The sequence below is a fragment of the Babylonia areolata genome, chromosome 12, assembly GCF_041734735.1.
Source record: "Babylonia areolata isolate BAREFJ2019XMU chromosome 12, ASM4173473v1, whole genome shotgun sequence".
NCBI lineage: Eukaryota > Metazoa > Mollusca > Gastropoda > Neogastropoda > Buccinidae > Babylonia > Babylonia areolata.
In genome coordinates, this window is record NC_134887.1 from 25,456,971 (window position 1) to 25,481,069 (window position 24,099).

The window sequence follows — 24,099 nt, forward strand, 5'->3', positions numbered from 1 at the left end:
TCAAGAGGCGTTGCTTCTGCGGTGGTCACACAACAGGCCATCGCAGTGCACTGGCGATAGAACAGACGAGCCCTCCACCTTGTGCCATTCTGCACTAGTGGGTCATGGTTAAGTATGTGTAATTAAAAGGAAATTTTCTACCTAAAATTACGTTTAAGTAACATACTTACCGTGACCCACATTTAAGACCCTCCCGTTCCTTCCCGCTTTCTGTTCTCCCAGCACGCTGCGCTGGTTGCGGCGATTTGCTGTAAAAAGAGGTCGCTAGTCAGGGGGGCAAAGGGGAGGTTACCTACTTCCGGGAGGTTATCGGCCGTAGCTACTTTTGTTTTCTCCGCATAGGTGGATAGTAGTTTGCACAGGACAAGAATGTCAGACCCCTGCCAGTGTCTGCACTAGTGGGTCACGGTAAGTATGTTACTTAAACGTAATTTTAGGTAGAAAATTCCCTTTTTATTCACATTATATATTTACTCATGGTCTTTCTGTTCTTTCTTTATTCAGTTCACCTTGTTTAACCATGAAGTCTCCTGTTCTTCAGGCTCAGGAAGCGTCATGATTCTGACTCTCCCCCACCCAGTAAACGTCAGCGTTATGACAACGGACAGTCCAGGGACACAAGGAAGAGCAAGTCAGACCCAAAGGATGCATCTAATGATTACAAGGCAAAGAACGGCAAAACCACTGACAGGTTGGTTTGATAGTTGATCATAAAAATTTTTAAAAAACAATGATGAAAGGCTCCCTGTGTCTTGTTCTTTTGTGATGTTTGTTCCTTTTTGTTATATTCTGGGGTTTACTTGTCACAAGTATCTAAACATAGCAGCTTAAACTATGATACACAAGCGTGCTCAGTAATAATGAAACAGACTTCTTGTATATGTGTGTGTGTGTATTTATTTTGAAGGATAGCTATGTTGGCAACTATTGATTTAAAATCAGTGACAATTTTCCTTACATGAGGATATCTGTACTTTTTAAAAAATTTTTACTTAACCCTTGTTACTGCTAATGCTAAGCGCCCACCAGCACCTGCTAAAATCTGCTTGTTTTGGGGGTTTTTTTGTGTTTTTTTACCACTGAGTGCCTGCCAGCATCTGCAAAACATGTTATTATTTGGGGCTCACCCATTAGTAGTAGTAGGCCTCCTTCGGTCATGGATAGAATATATCCAACCTAATGTCTTAATCAGGCTGTCTGCTTGGACCTAGCAGCGTCACCTGTGACAGTAGAGACCGATGCGAGAGAGACAGTCTCTGTCGCAGCAGTCACAGGTGTAAGCTGATGTTGGTCTGTTGGCTGCCGTCCCTTTTCTGCGAGCTCACTTTTCTGTTGCAGCAGCTGACAGTTTGTCCTCACCAGTCTGTAGCTGATTCTTGAGAGTGCTTCTCCAGCTGTTGCGGTCATCTGCAAGGTCCTCCCAGGGCTCAGTTTGATCTCAAGTGCCTTCATGTCACATTTGCAAATGTCTTTGTATCTCAACTGTGGGCGGCCGATGCTTCTCTGCCCCGTGTCAAGCTTTCCATAAAGGATGTCTTTTGGGATGCGACCATCTTCCATGCGGTGAACGTGGCCCAGCCAGTGCAGCCGATGCTGTCTCAGCATGGTATACATGGTCGGTAGGCCAGCGTGAGTCAGGACTTCGGTGTTTGTCATCTGGTCTTGCCAGGAGATGCCGAGTATGCGCCATAGGCTTTTCAGGTGGAAGGTATTGAGCCTTTTCTCCTGACGAGCATATGTGGTCCACGCCTCACCGCCATACAGCAAGGTGCTGAGGACGCAGGCATTGTATACAGCCATCTTTGTCTTTGTGGTCAGTTTGGAATTTGTCCACACTCTTTGTGTGAGGCGGGTTAGCGTTGTGGCTGCCTTCCTGATCCTCTTGTTGATCTCAGTGTCAAGGGAGAGGTTGTCGGTGATGGTGGACCCAAGGCAAGTGAATTGATGGATGGCTTCAAGCTTGTAATCATCAATGGTGTTGGCTGGTGGAGATGGCATGTCTTGGCCTAGGACGTTTGTCTTCTTGAGACTGATGGTCAGACCGAAATTTTTGCAGGCCTGGGAGAAGCGACCATTAGTGACTGCAAGTCCTGCTGGGTGTGGGTCACAACTGCGGCATCGCCGGCAAAGAGCATGTCTCTGATGAGGACTTCGCGAACTTTTGTCCTTGCTCTGAGGCGGGCGAGATTGAAGAGCCTGCCATCTGATCTGGTCTGCAGGTAGATCCCTTCTTGGGCTGTGCTGAACGCATGCCTCAGGAGAAGAGCAAAGAAGATTCCAAATAGGGTGGGGGCGAGGACACAGCCTTGTTTGACACCGCTGCGTACGTCGAAGGGCATGGAGAGATTACCATTAAACTGCACTGTCCCTTTCAGGCTGTGCAGTTTGGGGGGCAGCCGATCTTTCGGAGAGCCCTGAAAAGGCCGTCTCTGCTGACAAGGTCAAAGGTCTTGGTGAGGTCAATGAATGCAACATACAGGGATACAGGGACATCCTCTGCTCCCTGCACTTCTCCTGGATTTGGCGAAGGGAGAAGATCATGTCTACCGTGGATCTTTTTGCTTGGAAACCGCACTGTGATTCTGAGTAAATGCGTTCAGCCAGTTTCTGCAGGCGGATTAGAAGGACCCGAGCGTAGACTTTGCCTACAATGCTGAGAAGTGAGATGCCTCTGTAGTTGTTGCAGTCGCTCCTTTCGCCCTTGTTTTTGTACAGGGTGATGATCTTGGCGTCCCTCATGTCCTGCGGTACAGCTCCTTCATTCCAGCTCCTTCATTCCAGCACTGATAGAGGACTGTGTGCAGAGGATGCAGAAGAGTAGACTTGCAGTGTTTAATGAGGTCTGGGGGAATTCTGTCACTGCCAGGTGCCTTGCCTGATGTCAGGCTCTTAATGGCCTTGCTGAATTCATCCTCAGTTGGCTCTGCATCAAGTTCTTCCATGATCGGCATGCACTTGATGGCATCGAGAGCTGAGTTGGACACCATGTTTTCTGTGGAGTAGAGGTTGGAGTAGTGTTCCACCCATCTCTCCGTCTGCTGGCTGGGATCATTGATTACTTCCCCAGTGGAGGATCTGAGGGGGGCAGTCTTGCTCTGTGTTGGTCCCAGTGCTTTCTTGATGCCATTATACATCCCTTGGATGTTGCCTCTTTCAGCAGCATTCTGTATCTCTTTGCTGAGCTCTGTCCAGTACTCATTTGCACATCGCCTGGCGTTAAGCTGAACCTTACTCCTGGCGGCCCTGAGGATTTGCAGGTTCTTCTCACTGGGTGACTGTTTGTACTCGGTGAGTGCAGCGCGCTTGGCCTCAATAATGGGAGTCATCTCTGATGATTTGGCCTCAAACCAGTCATAGGATTTTGCGGTTTTCTTCCCAAAGGTGGCCATAGCAATGCGATGCATGGTGTCTCATAGTGTTTCCCATCTTTCTGTGGCAGAGTCTCTGGGCTGCAATGCATCGAATTCTCTCTCAAAGGCCTCTGCGAACTGTTCTACAAGGTCTGGCTGAGACATCTTGCTGATGTCAATGCTTGATCTTGCAGCATACCAGAGAGTGGTCAGTGTCACAGTCTGCGCTGTGGTAAGAGTGAGTGTGGAGAAGATTTTTGATGGCAGCTCGTCTTACTAGGATCAGATCCAGTTGGTGCCAATGTTTTGAGCACGGGTGCCTCCAGGAGACTTTGTGTTGGGGCTTCATCCTGAAGAAGGAGTTGGCGATGCACAGTTCATAGCAGGCACAAAACTCAAGTATTCGCTGTCCGTTCTTATTCATTTTCCCCACTCCAAAGGAACCAAGACAGGAGGGCCATGAATCATTGTCTGCACCCACTCTGGCATTGAAGTCGCCCAGGAGAACAAGTTGTTCTGTCCTGGGGATGTTCCTTATGGTTGATGCAAGATTTTTGTAGAACTCATCCTTGGCGTCTGGAGAGGAGGACAGAGTTGGAGCATATGCGCTGACGAGAGTGACATAGTCTTCAGAGGTGTTGAGGCGGAGAGTCAGGAGACGTTCTGAACTGCCGCTGCCTGGTTCGATCATGTTCAGCAGGCTGTTCCTGACTGCAAAGCCTACTCCATACTCCCTTGGGGCATCAGAGCTCATTCCTTGCCAGAAGAAGGTGTAGTCCCTCTCCTTTAGTGTTCCTGAGTCAGCCAGCCGTGTTTCCTGCAGAGTGGCAATGTCCACATTTAGTCTCTTCAGCTCGCTGTTTATGACGGCCGTCTTTCTGGCATCGCTGATGTCTTGCAGATCTTGGGAGAGCCCAGGCATCATTGTCCGGACATTCCAACAGGCCGGTTTCATTGTTGATCCGTTTCTTGAAGTTTACTTTTTGCCTGGTGCGGAAATTAATGACATGCTTGTCGGATATTCTCCTAATCTTCATACACCCATAGAAGAAGGCAGGTCGTGGCGGGACAGCACCTAATTGGCTGGGGGCTGCCCAGCTTGGGTGGGCAGTAGCTGTCCAGTGGGACACGAGGGTCCCTCCCACCGTCAAAAGCAACCCCTGGCGTCGGCTCTACGCCAATTGAGCGCTAACTTATGGCCGGTAACTGTTGCTTCATGTGTTGTTCCGATGCTAGTGCTAGTAGCAAAGCTGGAGTGTCCTCTCCAGGTTGTAGGTGCAAGGTGTTTGTGGATGTATGGACGGATATAAGCCTTGGCAATGTAATACGGAAGATGGGCTGTTGCCCATGCAGCTTGTCCCCCTCTCCACCTCACTGACAGATCCAAAGGAACAGCAAGGCTGTTACGTTTTGGTGCCAACGTGGCCGCAGGAGCTGCCAAAAAGTGACAAAGTTTGCCATCCAACCGCCTTAGGGGCCCCGCACCGGATTTTCTGTCAGGGTTTACTCCCTTAGCTAGGTGGCCTCAGGTAGCTCTCCAGAGCTGGCGCCCTTTGATGGGTCATTTATTTCCACCAGGGTGTCTAGCCACCCGCCTCACCATCCTCCTGAGAGGACTGGTGGGGGTGCAGGTTTAGTCGCCAGCAATTCGACCCTGTGACAGGTAGTACTGGGATCCAGGTTACCAGCAGCAGATATATATATATATCTATCTGACCTGACACTAGGCTCACCCATTGCTCTTCACATAAATGAGATTCAAATGAGATTGACTTCCTCATTTTTGTCACCTGTCCTGTCTTTCATGGTTTACTGAGTCCAGTTTGGTTAAATTTTACCAAAGTTTACCAAAGTTATGAATTTTCAAATTGCAAGATGAGTTTGATGACTGATGAAAGTTTGGCATTTGCTGAACAACTCAGACGATGATTTTGAAGTGTTTGAATGATTTCTGCATAAGAAGCTTGTATAAGTTGATCTTTGGAAGAATGCAGGAAAATAACTCAGTGCAACAACAGAAGATAACTATATATTGATCAATTTTGATGATTGCTGACTATCAAAAATTGCAAGAATTCGTTTCCTTGACATGAGAATTCATAGGTGATTAGGGTGGGTGACCTGGGTTAAAACATGATATTAGTGATGCAGGGTATAAAATTGCAGCATTTCAATTTTCAGGAGGACCCCCCCCAAAAGTAGCTCAGAGAGTTCCAGTAGCGAAAGTGACAGCGAGGGTTCTGACAGTTCTGTGAGTCCACCTGGCCAGCGACGTAAACGGTCACCTGAACCTAAGGAGAAACACAAATCTAACAGGTGAAACAAACTGCTGATCATGTGATACCGATCCTTTCGTCAGGGGTTTTGGGTGTTTTTGTACCACGTATTGTGTTGTTTATCTTTTAACTTTGCATATTTTAAATATTCAGCATTGGTATGCACACAGAAGTGGTGTATACACAAAAAGGGTTAAGCATTTCACTCCCAAGCAATATTTGACAAGTTTTGCCTCTATTATGATGCAGTTTTTTTTTGTTTGTTGTTGTTGTCTTTTCCATTTTGCAAAGTGAAAGGTTTTTTTTTGTCTGTCAGCATGGCTGTGGTTTGTCTGTTGGGATCGACGAGGACCATCTAGTCATCCTGGGGGTGGGTGGGTTGGGCTCTGTGGGTGCGCAGATGACTGGTCAGGCCAATCCGCGCCCAGAAGGTTCTAACGCAGTGTGGACAGGGGATGGTGGCGGTTGTCGGGGACTTGCTGGCACTGCTTTTCCTGGCCTGTCTGCGTTGCTCTGCTGCAGTGATTCTGTTGGCCTCACAGGATTTGGCGCCTCTGTGGACAGCTGAACGCCACTTTGGTCTGTCCATTGCATTCAGCTCCCATGTGTCATGGCTGATGTTGAAGGCCTTCAGAGAAGCTTTCAGAGTGTCTTTGAAGCGCTTCTTTTGGTCTCCATGGGAGTGCTTGCCATGTTGGAGTTCGCCATACAGCAGTTTCTTTGGGAGCCGGTGGTCTGGCATGTGAACTACATGGCCTGCCCAGCACAGCTGGGCCTGCATCAAGATGGTGTAGATGCTGGGCAAGGTTGCACGAGTGAGCACCTCTGTGTCAGGGATCTTCTCTTGCCACTTTATGCTGAGAAGTTTTCTGAGGCTGGTGGTGTGGAAGTGGTTCAGCTTTTTGGTGTGGCGTTTGTAGACCGTCCATGATTCACATCCATAGAGCAGTGTGGTGAGAAATATGGCCTTGTATACTTTGAGCTTCGTCTCCAGGGTGATGCCTCTCCTGTTCCAAACGTTCTTATGGAGCATGGCTACCAAGACTTAGAATACAGGAGAGGTCGCTAGAATTTTATTTGATTTGCCAAACACTGATGACAATAGCAACCACAGTAACATGATAGGATGAAAATAGTAGTGTTGCTGATCAACTGAAGTGATTCTGATCATCCTGATGAGGATTACATGCTTCAAGGTACATCAGCAGTAGGGTGTGGGGTCATTTTGGAAGTGTGTGTAGAAAAAAATCCAAAATGTTAGCTTGAATCTTTCAATTTAGGGTTTTCATCTTGCATGAAATGCTTCAGATGAAAGCTTCAAGCTGAAATACTGTTTACAGTGACTTTTGTGTTAAAATATTATATAATTATATTTGTGGCTTGGTGAATGTTTATGTGGGTGTGTGTGAGTGTTGATGTATAGTGTTTTTAGTATAGAACAACATGGCAGTGGAAGAAAACAACATGATTGAACTTGGTTATTGCATCTAATACATTTGCAAATATTTTAGCACCATTTTCACACATAAAATACACTGACATTATTGGGAATTGTCCAATCCTGTCAACAGACATATAAAATTATATTTTCCATTCATTTTCCTTTAATAAAACATATACTTTACATACTTTAAAGCATTATTTTAATTTTTGTGATCTTTTAAATAATTTTATATATTTTTTAGAGGTTGGTGTTTTGAAGTCAAAAGGGTAAGCAGCTTGCATGTCTACATTTTAACCCCTAGGCTGCCTGTATGACGAGATAACTCGTCATGGCAAGCATGTACGCTTCACTGCCACAGTGACGAGATAACTCGTCATCGAAATATTCTGACTTTTCCCTGCTTTGCATTCAGTTTGTTGACAAAAATGCTGGTAGCTTTAGCTTGTGGAATCTTTCTAGATTCTATTCATAGCTAGAAATACCATCAACGTCATGGGGCAGTCCTTTATTTGAACGTTTTGGTTTGGTTACTGGCCGCAGTGTTTGTCTGGCTCCTCTCCTCGCTTGCTCAACAAAATGTCAGACCAACGCCCTGCTCAAGACATGCGATCTTGGCGAACTAAATGAACCAAGATTGTTTTCTTTAGCTGATGCTCAGAAAGAATTGAAGTGTAAATTCAAAGAAGACAGTGATGAACATTTATAGGACGATTTGATAGAAAATAAAATGAGCAATCAAGAGAGTGGCCAAGATACGACTATCAGTGAGTGATGCCGGCTGTTAAGCTCTAGCAGACGACAGAAGTCACCTGAATTTTTAGCAGGACACAGAGTGAGCGATTTTCTTGGCACTCAGTCAACGCGGTCTGTTGAGAACTGGATGAAATGACCTTGTGAGAGGGGTGAAGAAAGGTGGGGGGGGGGGGGGGGGGACTGAGGGGGTGTGGCCTCACATCCATATTATCACTTGGAGAAGTTACAGTGCTTTGTGTATCTATTTCTTTTTCTTTTTTTTCTTTTTTTTATATTGTGGTTGTTCTAGTATGATTTTGTGTGTGCAGATATCCCTTTGTCCACAAAATGATATTTTAGTGCAAATTACCTGACTGATGTTTGTAATGAACAAGTTGAAAATGTGACAAAGAAACAAAACATTGATTTCAAAACAACAGCATGTCACTAAAAATATATAAAATGAGAAAACATCATGGGTTTTTGATATTCTTTAGTCATTTACCTTTCAGAAAATAGATACTTTTATGGGTCTTTCTCCAGTAACAAAGAGCGCAGAATTTTTTGAAAATTTATACCCATTTTTTGTGAAAAAAACCCTGGCAAATAGATTTCACTTAAATCTTATTTTCCTGGCAGTGAAAGGGTTAAACTTGCTCCAAGAGATCAACAAGAATTTCTGTGCACCATTTCAAGTTGTGTACCTCTGTGTATGGGTGTTTGTGAACACACATGTGCATGTTTTCTCAAGTATGTGTGTGCATGTGTGTGTGCGTGTGAACATACCCATGATACTGCATCACTTTGTTCATGTCAGGTAACCTTTTTGGCAGAATTGGAGATAGTTCAAAGAATGAGACATGCAAAATGTGAATGTGACAGATTTTGTTTTGGGCTGTTCTGACAGGTACAGATCTAGCTCATCCTCATCACCCAATGACAAAAGCAGCACTCGACGAGACAGAACCAGATCTGATTCCCATTCACGCAGCAAACGCTCTCGTTCCAGGTCTCAGTCCCCTAACACTTCTCAGCGAAACAAAGACAGATCCCAGTCTCCATATGCTATGCGTCGAAATAAGGACAAGTCACAGTCTCCTTACAGCTCTCATCGAAACAAGGACAGGTCGCAGTCTCCTTACAGCTCTCGTCGAAACAAGGACAAGTCACAGTCTCCTTACAGCTCTCGTCGAAACAAGGACAGGTCGCAGTCTCCTTACAGCTCTCGTCGAAACAAGAACAAGTCACAGTCTCCTTACAGCTCTCATCGAAACAAGGACAGGTCGCAGTCTCCTTACAGTTCTCGTCGAAACAAGAACAAGTCACAGTCTCCTTACAGCTCTCGTCGAAACAAGGACAGGTCGCAGTCTCCTTACAGCTCTCGTCGAAACAAGGACAGGTCGCAGTCTCCTTACAGCTCTCGGCAACACAGAGATAGACATTAAAGCTGCTGACCTGTAATGAAAATGGGTCTTTTTTCCTTTGTTGCATGTTCGTCCATGACATCTTCAGAGGTGGAAAGATCATTTACTTTTCTTTTAGTGAGGTCAGTTTGTGACATCTCCAGCAGTGTCAATGAATTTTCAAAGTCTGTTTTCAGTGACAGTGCTGCAGTTACATAGAATCTGTGCACTGAACCCCACCTTTCCTCCTTTGACTGTCCAGCAGCTGTGCCAAAGAAAAGGAATCTTTTGAAAGGTGGTGGATTAGTTGTATTATCGCCCTTGTCTTATGAGGACTTTATAGACCTATGTATGGAAGAACAATATGGTCAACTTGAAGAGTGTGGGTGGTCTGGGAACTGCTCCAGTGGCAGCATGATATGCAGCATGTTAACTCCCTTGAGCAGGTTTTAAAATGATTTTGTAAATGACGGATTTATTTGATGCCTTGTCTTTTGTCTGTCTGTTGCACTTTTCGTTTTTTTCTTTTTTTCTTTTTTTCTTTTTTTTTTTTTTTTTTTTTTTTGGTTGTTGTTGTTTTCTGAAAAAAGATACAGGTCTGTTTTACCTTTGCATCAGAGAGGACAGAACTTTGAAAGGATTATTAGCATGTCATGTTCATTAATGATTTATCACAACAGCAACCATGATCTCCATGGTGACTACATATCTAGGGATTATCACCATTAAGGTATTAAGGGATTGTGACCATTATCATAACAATTATATTAAGGGATTGTGACCATTATCATAACAAACATTATTGGAGAACAGAGATGATCATCATCTTTTGGACATGAATGAATCACTTCAGTTACCATAGAATTAGTTTTACGTTGTGCACAGTGTGCTCTGTCTGTTGTGTTTTCTTGTCTTTTCTTGTGGTATATGTGTACAGTATATATAAATCCAAATCAGACATTACTATTATTATTCAGGTTGTAGACAAATGACATTTGTAGGTCACTTTACATTTCAGACGTTAACTCAGTTCACAAAGCTGTGCGTCCATAAAACAGTGTGGTCTACAGCTATTGTGAAATAGAAATTGTCCCTTTTTCAGATTCAGGATGACAGACAATGGAGCAAATTTGATAGGGACAAGTGCCTGTGGCAACAAACACATACTTTAATAAACACTTTGTGTATGGACAGGCTGTCTTACTGGTTTGCAATCATTTGTGAACTAACTCTCTCTACATAGAATTAGAAATTCAGTTGTTGGATTTCGTCTTCTTTTTGTGTGGACTGATTCCTGCTCAAACCATAGGCTTTGGTTTTATGAGAGATGAAAAGAAATAGATAGCCAGACAATCGGCCGCAAAGGTAACATAAATGTTTGCGGACATCAGGACTGAACAAGAAGTTTGAAAGTCCAGTGATGTCACAGCCAAGACATGTGATACGCTGGTGAAAACAGCATTAACATACATCGTTGATTGTTTTGAGCATGTGTATGATTTGGTTTTAGCAATCCCCGCAAAAATCTGTAACAGTTAAAATATTATTCTTTGGCCTCATTTATCAATTATTGTTTCTTTTTTAATCAAAAGTGTCTCAGTCCATTATACTGGCCCATGAATAAAGACCTTTCATGGCTGCTTGATACAGTGTCTACATTTCTCTTTTGTACATGCAAGTAAGAGAGCTTGTATGTGTAAGAGAGTCTTCCTGTGTGTGTATGAATATGGAAAGACCTTGTGGATTGTGTGTTGTAAAATTAAAGAGAGTATTTATGTAGTGTCGGTCATGAAGAGTTTTAAAGCAATTATTTTTTTTTACCAGGTGGTTTTGTAAGCCTGCTTTGTATTACAATTTTTTTTTTTATAATGATTGAAAAGCATAACCCTTACATTTGTTGACAGTGTGGTCTGTGAGTGTGGTAAATAATCTTGCTGGTTTATTCTGGTACTACCAAGGTGCACAGCTGTTTTCATAGCTGAGCCACCAACTTTGTATTGTGTGTGGAAGGAAAGAAACATTGTAATGTTTCCAGTGACATTGAAAAAGGTACTTGATCACACTTACACAGATAGCACAGTAAGAACATAGTAAGATGTTTGTGGAGAGAATCTGTGTGCATGTCTGCAAATATTTTTAGTACATGAAAATAGACTGAAATTGTGTATTTGTGTCTGTAAACATTTTTTTGTTCATGAAAATAATGCTGAAGTGTAAAATGAATTCCTGTTTGTTCAATGTAATGTGGGATTTTAGATCCACATTTTATGTGTGAGGGTGCATGTATGTGTGTACAGTCGTTTATTATTGTTTTTAAAGTATTGTAGGGTGTTAATCCTTGAGAGCTGTGCACTCAATTTGTTCGAGTGACATTTTATCTTTGGAAAGGTTGACCATTTTCTTTGTCACAGTTTCGTTCATTGAACATGTACTGTGTCCTGTGCTGTGTTGTACATGTACATTTCTGATTCAACTGATGAAACAACATGCATATTTTCCTGTTGAGGAAATTCATGAAGACTATTGTTCCCAACATGCGTGTGTGTGTGAATGCAAAGTTTGATCTAAAGGTGTTTCATGTGTTATGGATTTGTGTGTAAATAAAGGTGAAAACAAAACTCATTGGACTTCTTGTTGATTTTGTTATTAATATATATTCTTATGATTGTAAACAGCACACACACACACACACACACACACACACACACACACAAAATCAAATCCTTCCAGAGATCCTGAAGAAAATACACATGTATATGCCAAGGTCTTCACAGACAAGAGAATAGCATAAGAAGTCTACAAGGAACTTGTAAGTATGTGATTTTTCACAACTTATTTTGAGAAATAAAACAAAGGTTTTCGTAACTACAATTGGTGGATTGATTTCAGGGTCATGGTCAGTCCTCAGCTGTCTGTGTTGTTCTGTTCGTGTACTGCTGTCTACCCCTCTGTGTTGTTTCCATCACTTTTCCTGTCAGTCTGTTGGTAGCAGTTTCTGTGTTCTTGGTTTTTAAGCTGCCTGCATCATCACTCTGATGGCATCATAAACGGCATTTGTTCCAGTTTCCTATGCATTTTCAGATTTGTTTAGTCATTGTTTATACCTTGTTGGTGGTGTTATTTAATTAACTTGAATTTTATTGTGATTGTCACCATCTTGTTTGACATGATCAGGAGAAGACCGTGGTATTTATTTCTTCAGTTTTTGACCTTGGACTACCGAAATACATGCGAATTTCTTCGGTATCTCTCTCTTCTCTGTTTCATTGTGAGAACGCCAACAATGGAGAATTACCACTTCGTACGGTATGGCTGTGTTGGAGTGTCTTCTTGTCGGTTCACGTGCTCTCTTCCAGCAGAAGTGCACCCCGAGGCTATTGACAAACGCAATGTTTCCTCCGTGTTTCCTCTAGTGACCAGCTCCTGAATTTTAACCACTGTTCATTTTCTCTGACAACGGCCAGCGTCCCTCCAGTTTCCTCCGACTGCCATCCCATTGCGCCCAGTGTGTCATCCAGGGCTGTGCTCTCTGCCCCTCACTGTGCCAGCGCCTGCGGGGACTGGGGATTCATTCCCGCTGCCTGCCCTGTCTCAGGTAGCCTGTCAGGAACAAGTGTCCTCACAGAAGAGGTCGTCAGAAGCAGGGCATTTTGTAATCTTTCCATACTTCCTGCCTAGTCGGTCTATTCAAGTATGATTATGTGTAATGTTATTCCCTCTTCATGTATATCTTTTTCTTCCTCTTTTTTTTTCTCTCTCTTCTTTTTTTTTTTTTTTTGTTTGTTTATTTTGTTGTTGTTTTTCATTGACTTCTTGTTTTACTAACCCTTTTCTGCTGTCTGTTGTGAACAATGAATCTAAAAATGGTAATGTTTATATTTATTGTAAATTCTTTAAGTATGTTAATCTCCGCGGCTGCTCAAAACCGGAAACAATGTCTGCAGTGACTGTCATTTATATGCAGTTGGAAAAGGTGTATTTCAACATAATTGCATTTGTGTAGCGTTCACCAGCCGTCAATGAAACCAACGAATTTAATCAAATTCCTGAGCACGATATAAGCTGTTAGCTTGTTGTTGCTCCGCTGTCTTTGTGTACATGTATACTGAACATGTTTACTGAATAAAGTTTTGTTTAAATCAGAAGCAGGGCAGGGGGATTCCTGTTCGGATTACCGATCGTACCCCGCCGTCCGACAGTAACTGTAAGTCTGTTCCATCTCTCTCATTCAGTTATCCTAAAAAAAAATGTTACTTCTCAAACCTGACCAAGGTCGATATCAGTATTTCCACCCAATACCTGGGGGGAAAAAGTGCCTTAATACCCAATCATGCAGAAACAAAACAGATGGTGTGTGTGACTTGATCGTGGAAGGAAATTATGACTTGGTGTTTTTTAACTGCGACATGGTTTAAACCCACTGGTGATGAATGTGACTGTGAAAGTGACCCCTCCTGGCTTCACTCTGAAATCTGTTCCACCAGAGACTGGCGCTGGTGGTGGACTTGCTGTTTTGTTCAGGAACAGTTTGACTGGCAACGTCCACGTTCGTTCCAAAGATCTAGGCTTTAAAGTCTTTTGTAATGTGTGAAACTCGGCTGTGTTACGAGAACCAGTCTGTTACCTTCCTCACAGTCTGCAGACCACCATCAAACAAAAAGAACAAACTTTCAAACAAAATGTTTATTGATGAATTTTGTTATTTTTTGGGTTGTTATATTTCTCGTGATGATATTTGTATTGTTTGTGATTTTAATTTCCATTATGATTTATCTACTGATCCGAATGTTATTACTCATTGTTTACAGCAGCTTGTAAAAAGTGCCACCCACCGTCACTGTCACACATCGGACTGGGTCATGACTATCAGTGAAAACGATGTGATGGGTCTTGTTGTTGACAAACGTATCTCTGCCCACTCTGTGATCTCATTCAATCTTAAACTATAAAAAACAAAAAAAAAAAAAACAAAAAAAAAACCCAACCCTGTACAGATGAAGGAAAACGTTTGTTCACGCAATTACAAATCTCTTTAATGTCAATCTTTTTAAAGTTGATTTCACAAAAGTATTTAACACCAGTCTATACACCAGTGATCCCACTACTTTTTATAACACTTCCCTCCAAGAGCTGCCTGATAAGCATGCCCCTCTGACAGTGCCCGTTGTGTTCGATTGCATATGCGCGCCTTGGATGTCCCTCGAAATCAAGCAGGCAAAACAGCAGCGTCGTTCTGCTGAGCGACATGGCGAAAGTCTGGCCTTGACGTTTTTAGACAGATCTTTGCTCACTTACGTAGTGTTGTGAACCAAATAGTCCGTTATGCAAACAAGAAACATGTATGTGACAGAATTACGATCGCTGATTCCTCCAGAGTGCTATTTCGCTTGGGCGACCAGATGATGGGGAAGGATGTTCGAACTGTTTTCCCCAGTTATGTATCATTGATGACCTAGCTGATAAGTTTAACGAGCATTTCACTAGTAAAATAGAGACGATTAGATGTGGTTTAGTTTCTCCAACTGATTTTGAAGATATAGATACTTTTTGTGGAAAGCATTTCACGACTTTTCAGACAGTCACAAATGAACACGTAAAAGATATAAATCTCAATATGCCAAAGAAATCTTGCATCTTGATCCTTTCCCACATTTAATTTTTCATCACTGCCCCCATAGATACTCTCATTCCACTAGCTACAGCTGGTGGCCTGCTGAATGCTGATCTTTTTGACAATATGATAAACCGAAGTCCCGTCTGCAGCATGCACTTAGCGTGCGCAAAATAACCCAAGGCAACAAAAGGTTTGTCTCTGGAAAATTTCCAAAATTCTTTAGCTATAGTGAAACAATCATTCTTTATACTAACGTATAAGAAATGCTTAAAAAACAACAACCCAAAAACCCAATACATACAGAAAAAAAGCACCGAATTCCACACAGAAATGTGATAACTGGAAAAAAAAGTAATACAATTCTCTCTCTCTCTCTCTCTCTCTCTCTCTCTCTCTCTCTCTGTCTGTCTCTCTCCCAACTATTATAGGATATGTTACTGAATGACAGTTTGATAGATATACATGAATGTGTGTATGTGTATGCAAGAATGTTCATTCATCATGGATGGTCGAGCTGACATCAGCTGTTTTATGTTTGTCTCATTTTCTGTATTTGCATTATTTGTGTGTGTGGTGAGAATATTAATTTACATTATGTTTGTTTGCCGGCTCTTATGTCTCTTGAAAATGTATTGATCCCCCCTGTCACAAGGACTCTGCAGTCAATGACAGTAAAACATCAAAGCGTCCCCCCCCCCCCACACACACACACATCTGTCATACACATAAAATGTTACATGTCTGTATGAGTGTGCATGTGTGTGTAACTGAAACCTGATTGAATGACACAGGAAACGAATGACGAGCACCCAATTGGCAGCTGTCAGTCGGCTCCACCAAAGCAGGCAGCCTGCTGTGCAAATGACTCCGTGTTTGTAAAACGCTTAGAGTTTGGTCTCCGGCCGAGGATAGGCGTCCATACCATCACCCACCACACGCACAGACCATTCACTGACCTTCAGACCTGATCCTTGGCACACCGAACGTGTGACGGAACACGAGTACAGCCTGATTAACGTTGTATCGGTCACACCGGCTGATAGACTGACCACTCACCCATTCAGTTCGACTATTAGCACAGAACAGTACAGTACAGTACAGACCAATATAGTGCATAGCAGCACAATATAGTTATGTACAGCACAATATAGTACAGAGTAGTACAGTTCCTTGTGTACAGTATAGTACAGTGAAGTGCAGAGCAGTAAAGTAAATTGAGCGAGCAGTGGTAGACCATGTCCGGTCTGTTTAATTGAAAACATCTCTCGATTTTTCAACATTTTAATGAAAATAAATGGTATACCTGCTTATATGCTGTTTGTGAGGATAAAGATGCTAACGCCACAAGCAGTCAATGATACGACTGATCGCAAAGCAAACAGTTTAATAAAATAATGTATTGCTCGGTAAAAATCATGAGAAGGACAAGGTTGAACAGTCATACTGCCACTGCATCCTTCATAGTTCACACCTGTACACACACACACACACACACACACACAGAGAGAGAAAGAGAGAGAAAGAGAGAAGCTGTACCGTGTTAAACCGATGAACAAAAAATGATCTCTCACTGTAAAAACGGCGGAACGTGGACAGAACACGAGGAAGGGTTGAGTGTTGCAGGGCCTGACAGGTGTTGGGGAGGAGTGGCGGTGCCTGTCCGTGCTGTCAGCCTATCCGGGCCACGTCACGGCCTGCAGTACGTCACACAGTGCACGGGGGTCACGATGGATGGGTGGAGTTACGCTGGATGGGTGGGGTCATGCTGGATGGGTGGGGTCACGTTGGATGGGTGGAGTCATGATGGATGGGTGGGGTCACGTTGGATGGGTGGGGTTGCGGTGGATGGGTGGGATCACGATAGATGGGTGGAGTCACGTTGGATGGGTGGAGTCATGCTGGATGGGTGGGGTCACGTTGGATGGTGGGGTCACGATGGATGGGTGGGGTCACGATGATGAGTGGGGTCATGTTAGATGGGCGGGGTCACGGTGGATGGGTGGGGTCACGAGGGATGGGCCCCAGGCGCCTAACGGCCGTCGCCTCAAAGTAAGCGTGTAGGTCATTGACCTGCTGGCTGTCTGTGTGCCCTTGGTCTGCTTGGCCATGCCGTACTCCTTACTGAGGCTGCCGGAGATGCAGAGGCTGTAAAAACGTCAGCACTGACTCGCCACTGTCGCTATGTAGAATAGCTCTGGACAGCAGTCTCGAACACACCACACACCACGAACCTATAAATAGATTTTTATAGACATACAGACCTGTGTGGCCCCACACCAATTGTGTTCAGCCTCGTCAGTCAGGAAGCGCTGCCCTTCTTCGGCAGGTTGGCTGACCAGTCCAGCTTGCTGTTGGTGACCGAGCCCAGGTCGCTGTACCGACCACCAGCTCCACTTCCTACCCCCTGACGGCCGTGGGGTGGGCGTGGCTGGGTCCCTCCCACATCCATCTCCTCGGTCTGGGCCACGTGCAGCCAGATGGTTGTCATCGCATCAACTCACTAGTGCCTCAGTTTCAGCTTTAGTTTCTCAAGGGGGCGTCACTGCGTTCGGACATGTCCATATGTGCTTCACGACATCTAATAATAATGGTATTTATATAGCGCTGAATCTTGTGCAGAGACAAATCAAAGCGCTTTCGCACCAGTCATTCTCACACGCGTGCATAACTCTAAAACAGTAGAAACTAAAGACAAGGAAGGGCAGACAAGGGAGGCTATTTTGGGAAGAGGTGGGTTTTAAGGCCAGACTTGAAAGAGCTGAGTGTGGAGACTTGACGAAGCGAAAGAGGAAGTTCATTCCAATCACAAGGTCCAGAGACAGAGAAAGAACGACGGCCAACAGTCGAGTGTTTGAATCTGGGTATGCGTAAACAGAGTGGATCCGAAGCCAATTGTAGTGAGCGAGATGGAGTGTAGAGGGGAAGGCAGCCACAGAGATAGGAAGGGGCAGTTTTGTGAATACATCTATAACATAGAGTGCTGATCTTGTACTTTATTCGGTGTGAGACAGGGAGCCAGTGGAGATGTTGCAAAAGAGGAGTGATGTGCTCAGGTCTTTTCTTTCTGAGGACGAGTCGGGCAGCAGAGTTTTGTATGCGCTGAAGGGACTGAATAGATGAAGCAGGCAAACCAGACAATAGAGAGTTACAGTAGTCAAGGCGAGAGAGAATGAGAGAAACGACAAGTCTAGATGTTGCGTCAGTGGACAGATATTTCCGGACGGCACTGATGCGCCGCAGTTGACAGTAGCTGGACTGACATGTCTGACTGATAAATTTTTGCATGGACAGTGTATTGTCAAGGACAACACCGAGGTTCCTGACTGACGTGGAAAGAGGGATGGATGTACTGCCAAGTTTGATTGTGTCAGTTATGATGGAAGAGAGTTTTTGTTTCGTTCCTATGATCATTGCTTCAGTTTTGTCCGCGTTCAATTGTAACTTTTTTCGAGTCATCCAGTTTTGAATGTCCAGGAAGCAGTTGGATGTTTCTTGCAAGAGCGACAACAATTTTTCAGGGGTATCACTCTTCTGGAGTTGAGTGTCATCAGCATAAGAATGATGACTGATATTATGGTGGTTGATAATTTCAGCGAGAGGAGCAGTGTACAATGTGAAGAGCACTGGGCCTAAAACAGATCCCTGTGGGACTCCATGTTCGATTTTAACGGGTTCAGATTGGAAATGATCAACAATGACAGACTGAAATCGATCAGTGAGATAAGATCTGAACCAGTTTAGAACAGTGCCGTTGATACCAAAAGTAAAATGAAGACGGGAAAGAAGGATTGAATGGTCTATTGTGTCAAAGGCGGCTGACAAGTCGAGAAGAGTGAGAAGGGAAATTTTTCCTGAGTCGGACGCTATCAGTAGATTGTTCAGAATGTGGAAGAGAGTGGTTTCGGTGCTGTGGTCAGCGCGATAGGCAGACTGAAATGAGTGGATGAGATTGTTGGAACAAAGGTGGTTGTTGAACTGCTTGAGGACAGCTTTTTCAAGGAGTTTGGACATGAATGGAAGATTAGAAACTGGTCGCTAGTTTTTCAAAATGTTCGTGTCAAGGTTGGATTTCTTCAGAACAGGCCGGACGATTGCAGTTTGAAAGTGGATGGAAACGTTCCAGTGAGAAGGGATGAGTTGACAATATTGGTGATTGTGGGGAGAAGCTGAGACACACTGGGAAAAGACCAAGGCTGGTATAGGATCGAGCTCACAGGATTTTACTGTCATTTCTTTCAGGATTTCATGGACTTCTGTTTCAGTCAATGGATTAAAGGAATGGAGAGGAGTGCCGCTGAATTGAGGATCAGGATGAACAGGTTGGAAAGACATTTGGTCTAAGATGGTACGAATATTTTGGACTTTGTCGAAAAAGAAAGAGAAGAAGACATTGGGGAGTTCAGATAAAGTGTAGGTCATTAGATCTGCTACTGGTAACCTGTAATCCAGTACAACCTGTTCAGGATCGGGTTACCGGCGACTAAACCGGCACTCACACCGCTCCCTTCCGGGACTGGTGAGGCGCGTGGCTAGACAACCTTATGGAATTAAAAACGAGATCCATAAAAGGGCGTCGGCTCAGGAGAGCCACCGACGGCCATCTAGCTCCACTGTGCTGTGTGCATGCCACACACAGTTGGCCCCCGGGGTGTGTCTACCCATGCATGCGAAGTCTGGATCCGGCAGAATCTGCGGAAGAAACCTATCGGTTCAACGGAGAGGAAGGCGGTTACAGCAACGCACTGTGGAGTGCAGAGAGCAAGATGAGACACCGAAAGGATATCTTGGTCAACCACTGCATCCGTGCTCATCCTCCAGTCATCTCGACTTAGTCTTGCCACTGGAAATTGGTGAACCCGGACGAGAGAGTGAGGTCGACGTTGCGCAACTCCTCTTCACTTTAAACAAACTCATCGCGCAAGTCATCAGCCATCCTTAATGACCTTTCATCCTTCATCCTTTCATCACCCCCAAGTCCTGTGGCGACAGGCGAGCGACGAAACGACAGGTGTGGGTACACTGGCAGTCGCAGCCGCAGACCTGCACGCAGGCGGCTCTGGCCATGGGGTCGTTCTTCATCGACAGGAGCTGCGATGGAGCTCGGCAGCTGTCTGAGCGTCTGAGCAGCCCTCTTTAGGAATGCACTGCTCACCTCCCTGGTATGAGGAAGGGGCTAGAAAAGGTGCCCTAAAAATTGCCTGCTCCATATCACCCTGGCCAGCATACCGCGGCTGGCGGGGACCCTACATCAGCGGTCGAAACAAAGAGAAAGAAAAGAAAAAAACAAGGATCGTTCCTCTCACCATTGGTGCTTGGAACATAAGGACTCTCCTGGACAGAGGACGCGGACAGACCCCAAAGGAGAACGGCACTAGTTGCATCCGAACTCGCCAGATACAACATCGACATCGCAGCCTTGAGTGAGACTCGGCTTGCAGGCGAAGGCGAGCTGTATGAACGGGGATCTGGTTACACCTTCTTCTGGAGTGGACGAGGAAGCGAAGAGCGACGTGAGGCTGGCATTGGTTTTGCAGTAAAAACAGCACTTGCCAGCAAGCTAGCTGGAATCCCAAAGGGAGTCAACGATAGGCTTATGACCATGAAACTCCCACTGGTATCTGGCCAGAAGCACCTCACCATTGTCAGTGCCTACGCCCCAACCATGACCAACCCGGATGAAGTGAAGGCGAAGTTCTACGAGGACCTTCACTCTGTCATTGCTGCTATCCCGAAAGCAGACAAGCTAATCATTCTTGGGGACTTCAATACTAGAGGTGGCTCTGACTACATCTCCTGGGATGGAGTAACTGGAAAGCACGGCGTGGGCCACTGCAACCCAAACGGATTGCTTTTGCTCCAGACCTGTGCAGAGCACGAACTGCTGATAACCAACACAGTTTTCTGCCTCCCTAACCGTAACAGGACGTCATGGATGCACCCTCGCTCAGAGCATTGGCATCTCATCGATTACGTCATCGTCAGGAAAAGGGATAGGCAAGATGTACGTGTAACAAAGACCATGTGCGGCGCCATGAGTGTTGGACAGACCATCGCCTTGTAGTCTCGAAGCTGAATATTCGAATCCAACCCAAGAGACGCCCCCAAGGCCAGAAGGCTCCAAAATGGCTCAACATTGCTAAGCTGAAAAACATCACCATCGAACAGACCTTTGTGGAGCTGCTGGAAGATCGTCTGGAATCCGCCTCTCTGGACAACCAGAATGTGGAGTCTGACTGTAGGACCCTGCGCGAGCTGATCTATAGTACAGCTTCAGAGACCCTGGGACCCATGACCAGAAAGCACAAAGACTGGTTTGATGAAAACTGTGATGAAATCAAGCAGCTTCTGGATGAGAAACGCCGTCTGCATCAAGCCTACCTGAGCAACCCAAAGTCCACATCAAAAAAGGATGCATACAATGCCATCCGCAGGACTGTTCAGCAAAAGTTACGTCAGATGCAGGATAAGTGGCTGAGTGACAAAGCTGATGAGATCCAGGGATATGCTGATAGGCACGATATGAAGAGGTTCTATGATGCCTTAAAAGAAGTCTACAGCCCCACATCCTCAGGATCATCCCACCTCCTCAGTGCAGATGGGAATACCTTGATCACCGAGGAGAAAATTTTCGAATACTGGGCTGCGCACTTCAACAGTGTCTTAAATCGCCCTTCCTCCATAAATGATGAAGCCATAGACCGTCTCCCACAAGTCCCCATCAACGAAGCACTGGACGATCCGCCAACACCTCTTGAGACCCAGAAAGCAATCCGTCTGCTATCCTGTGGCAAAGCACCTGGCTCAGACTCCATAGCAGCAGAGGTCTACAAGGATGGAGGCACTGTGCTGACTGAGAAGCTCCGTCAGCTGTACTCACTCATGTGGAAAGAAGAGACGATTCCCCAGGATTTCAAAGATGCATCCATCATTCACTTGTACAAGCGAAAGTGGAACCGGAAAGCCTGTGATAACCATCGGGGCATTTCCTTGCTCTCCATCGCAGGCAAGATACTTGCCAGGATCCTACTAAACCGCCTCACAGCACACCTTGACCAAGGTCATTTGCCTGAGAGCCAATGTGGATTCTTGAAAGAGCGCGGAACCACTGACATGGTGTTTGCTGCAAGGCAGCTGCAAGAGAAATGTCAGGAGCAAAATGCTGATCTGTTCTCCACCTATGTCGACCTCACTAAGGCCTTCGACACCGTGAGTAGAGAGGGAATGTGGAAGATCATGGCCAAGTACGGATGCCCTTGGAAATTTATTTCCTTGGTCAGCCAATTCCATGAAGGCATGCAGGCTCGAGTCCAGGACAATGGCGAAACATCAGGCTCCTTTTCCTGTCACAAATGGTGTCAAGCAAGGCTCCGTCCTGGCTCCAACACTGTTCAGCCTCATGTTCTCTGCAATGCTTACTGATGCCTTCAGAGATGGCGATGTTGGAATCGGCCTAAAATACCGAACAGATGGCAAGCTGTTTAACCTCAGAAGGCTTCAAGCAAAAACGAAGGTCATGACAGACATCATCAGAGACTTTTTGTTTGCTGATGATTGTGCCCTCAACGCTGGACCTGAAGCTGACATGCAACTCAGCGTCGACAAGTTTGCCACTGCCAGCAGGAACTTCGGCCTTACCATCAGCACGAGGAAAACTGAAGTTCTCCATAAGCCAGCCCCAGGGAAACCCCACGTTGAGCCCAATATCACAGTCAACGGTCAGAGACTCAGTGCGGTGGAGCGGTTCACATACCTTAGCAGCACACTGTCACGAAATGCGACCATCGACGATGAAGTGAACGTCAGGATTGCAAGAGCAAGCGCAACTTTTGGTAGACTCTGTGGAAATGTCTGGAACAGAAGAGGCATTGGTCTTGAGACCAAGCTAAAGGTCTACAGAGCAGTAGTTCTCCCCACACTACTGTACGCCTGCGAAACTTGGACAGTGTACCAACGACATGCCAAGAAGCTGAGCCACTTCCACACAACATGCCTCAGGAAGCTACTGAACATTAAGTGGCAAGACAGGACCCCAGACACGGAGGTACTTGCAAAAGTCACCCTTCCCAGCATCTTCACCATCCTGATACAGTCCCAGCTTCGCTGGGCTGGACACGTGGTGCGCATGCCAGACCATCGGCTGCCCAAAAGGCTCTTCAATGGCGAGCTGCAACAAGGGAAGAGATCACACAGAGGTCAGAAGAAGCGCTTCAGAGATACTCTGAAAATCTCTCTGGTAGCGTTTGATATCAACCCTGACTCCTGGGAGGAATCTGCAGTGGACCGCGACAAATGGCGCGCTGCTGTGCACAAAGGCGCCAAGTTGTGCGAGGCCAACAGGACTGCTGCAGCTGTTCCGAAGAGGCAGGCCAGAAAGTCACGGGCAAACAAGCTCCCTGACAATGATATGCCTGTCTTTGTCTGCCCCAACTGTCAGCGAACATTTCGTGCGCAGATTGGACTATTCAGCCATCTGCGCATTCACAGATAGATTCATGAGCACCCCCCCACACCACCACCCTCCCCCCATCCCCCAACTGGATGACAACGATGGTCATCATCGATCTCAATGGACACACACCACCAGGCAGAAGGAAGAGGAGTCTTTTGCAGTGCAAGAAGATTTGACATGACAGAGTAAAGAGATTTGGTTGATGTGGCATCGAGAACTTGAGAAGAAAAGAAGTTTGTTTTTGCTGATGAGATCATATGTTTGACTTTATTTATTTGTTTTCGGAATATTTGATTGTGGACTTGCAGTTTTGTTGATCGCCATCGTCTTTCCAGTTGGCGTCGTTTGCGTTTTACAAGTCGAATGTCTTGTGTGTAGCATGGGGCGGAGGGTCTGTCAGGGAGCATGCGGGTAGTGGGGGGTGCATGTTCATCCAGCAGTTGAGAGAGGACAGTGTTGTAATGTGTGGATACGTCGGTACGGAAAGAAATTTTGGAAAGGCGTTCAGCAGCTTGAGAAGAAAAACTGTTAATGTTGATGGATTTCAGGTTGCGACGAGTAACAGATTTTTTGGTTCTGGTAGGTTTTGAAATATTAAGCAAGAATATAACAGCAGAATGGTCGGAAGAAAGTTTGTCAGTTAGTCACTGACGCAACCATGGCATCAGAGTCACGTGCAATGAGCCAGTCCAACGTATGGCCAGATCTGTGTGTTGGTTCTGTAACGAACTGAGAGAGAGAATGAGTGGACAGAGACAGACATAGGCGTTTGACATCAGTGGAAGTCTGGTTGTCGAAATGAAAATTGAAATCTCCAAGGATAATAAGTTT

At 45.2% G+C, this 24,099-nt stretch overlaps 1 protein-coding gene across 2 annotated transcripts in view; it reads left to right on the forward strand.

Moving 5' to 3' along the window:
• The window catches only part of LOC143288473 (uncharacterized), a 44,112-nt gene extending 34,332 nt beyond the window's left edge, over window positions 1-9,780 (forward strand). For both annotated transcript variants that reach the window (XM_076597000.1, XM_076597001.1), the window contains 3 exons: window positions 542-691; window positions 5,532-5,666; window positions 8,710-9,780. In XM_076597000.1, the coding sequence (XP_076453115.1) occupies window positions 542-691; window positions 5,532-5,666; window positions 8,710-9,247 (823 nt within the window). In that variant the 3' untranslated portion in view covers window positions 9,248-9,780. The remainder of the gene's footprint in view (window positions 1-541; window positions 692-5,531; window positions 5,667-8,709) is intronic.
• The last annotated feature ends 14,319 nt before the right edge of the window (window positions 9,781-24,099 follow it).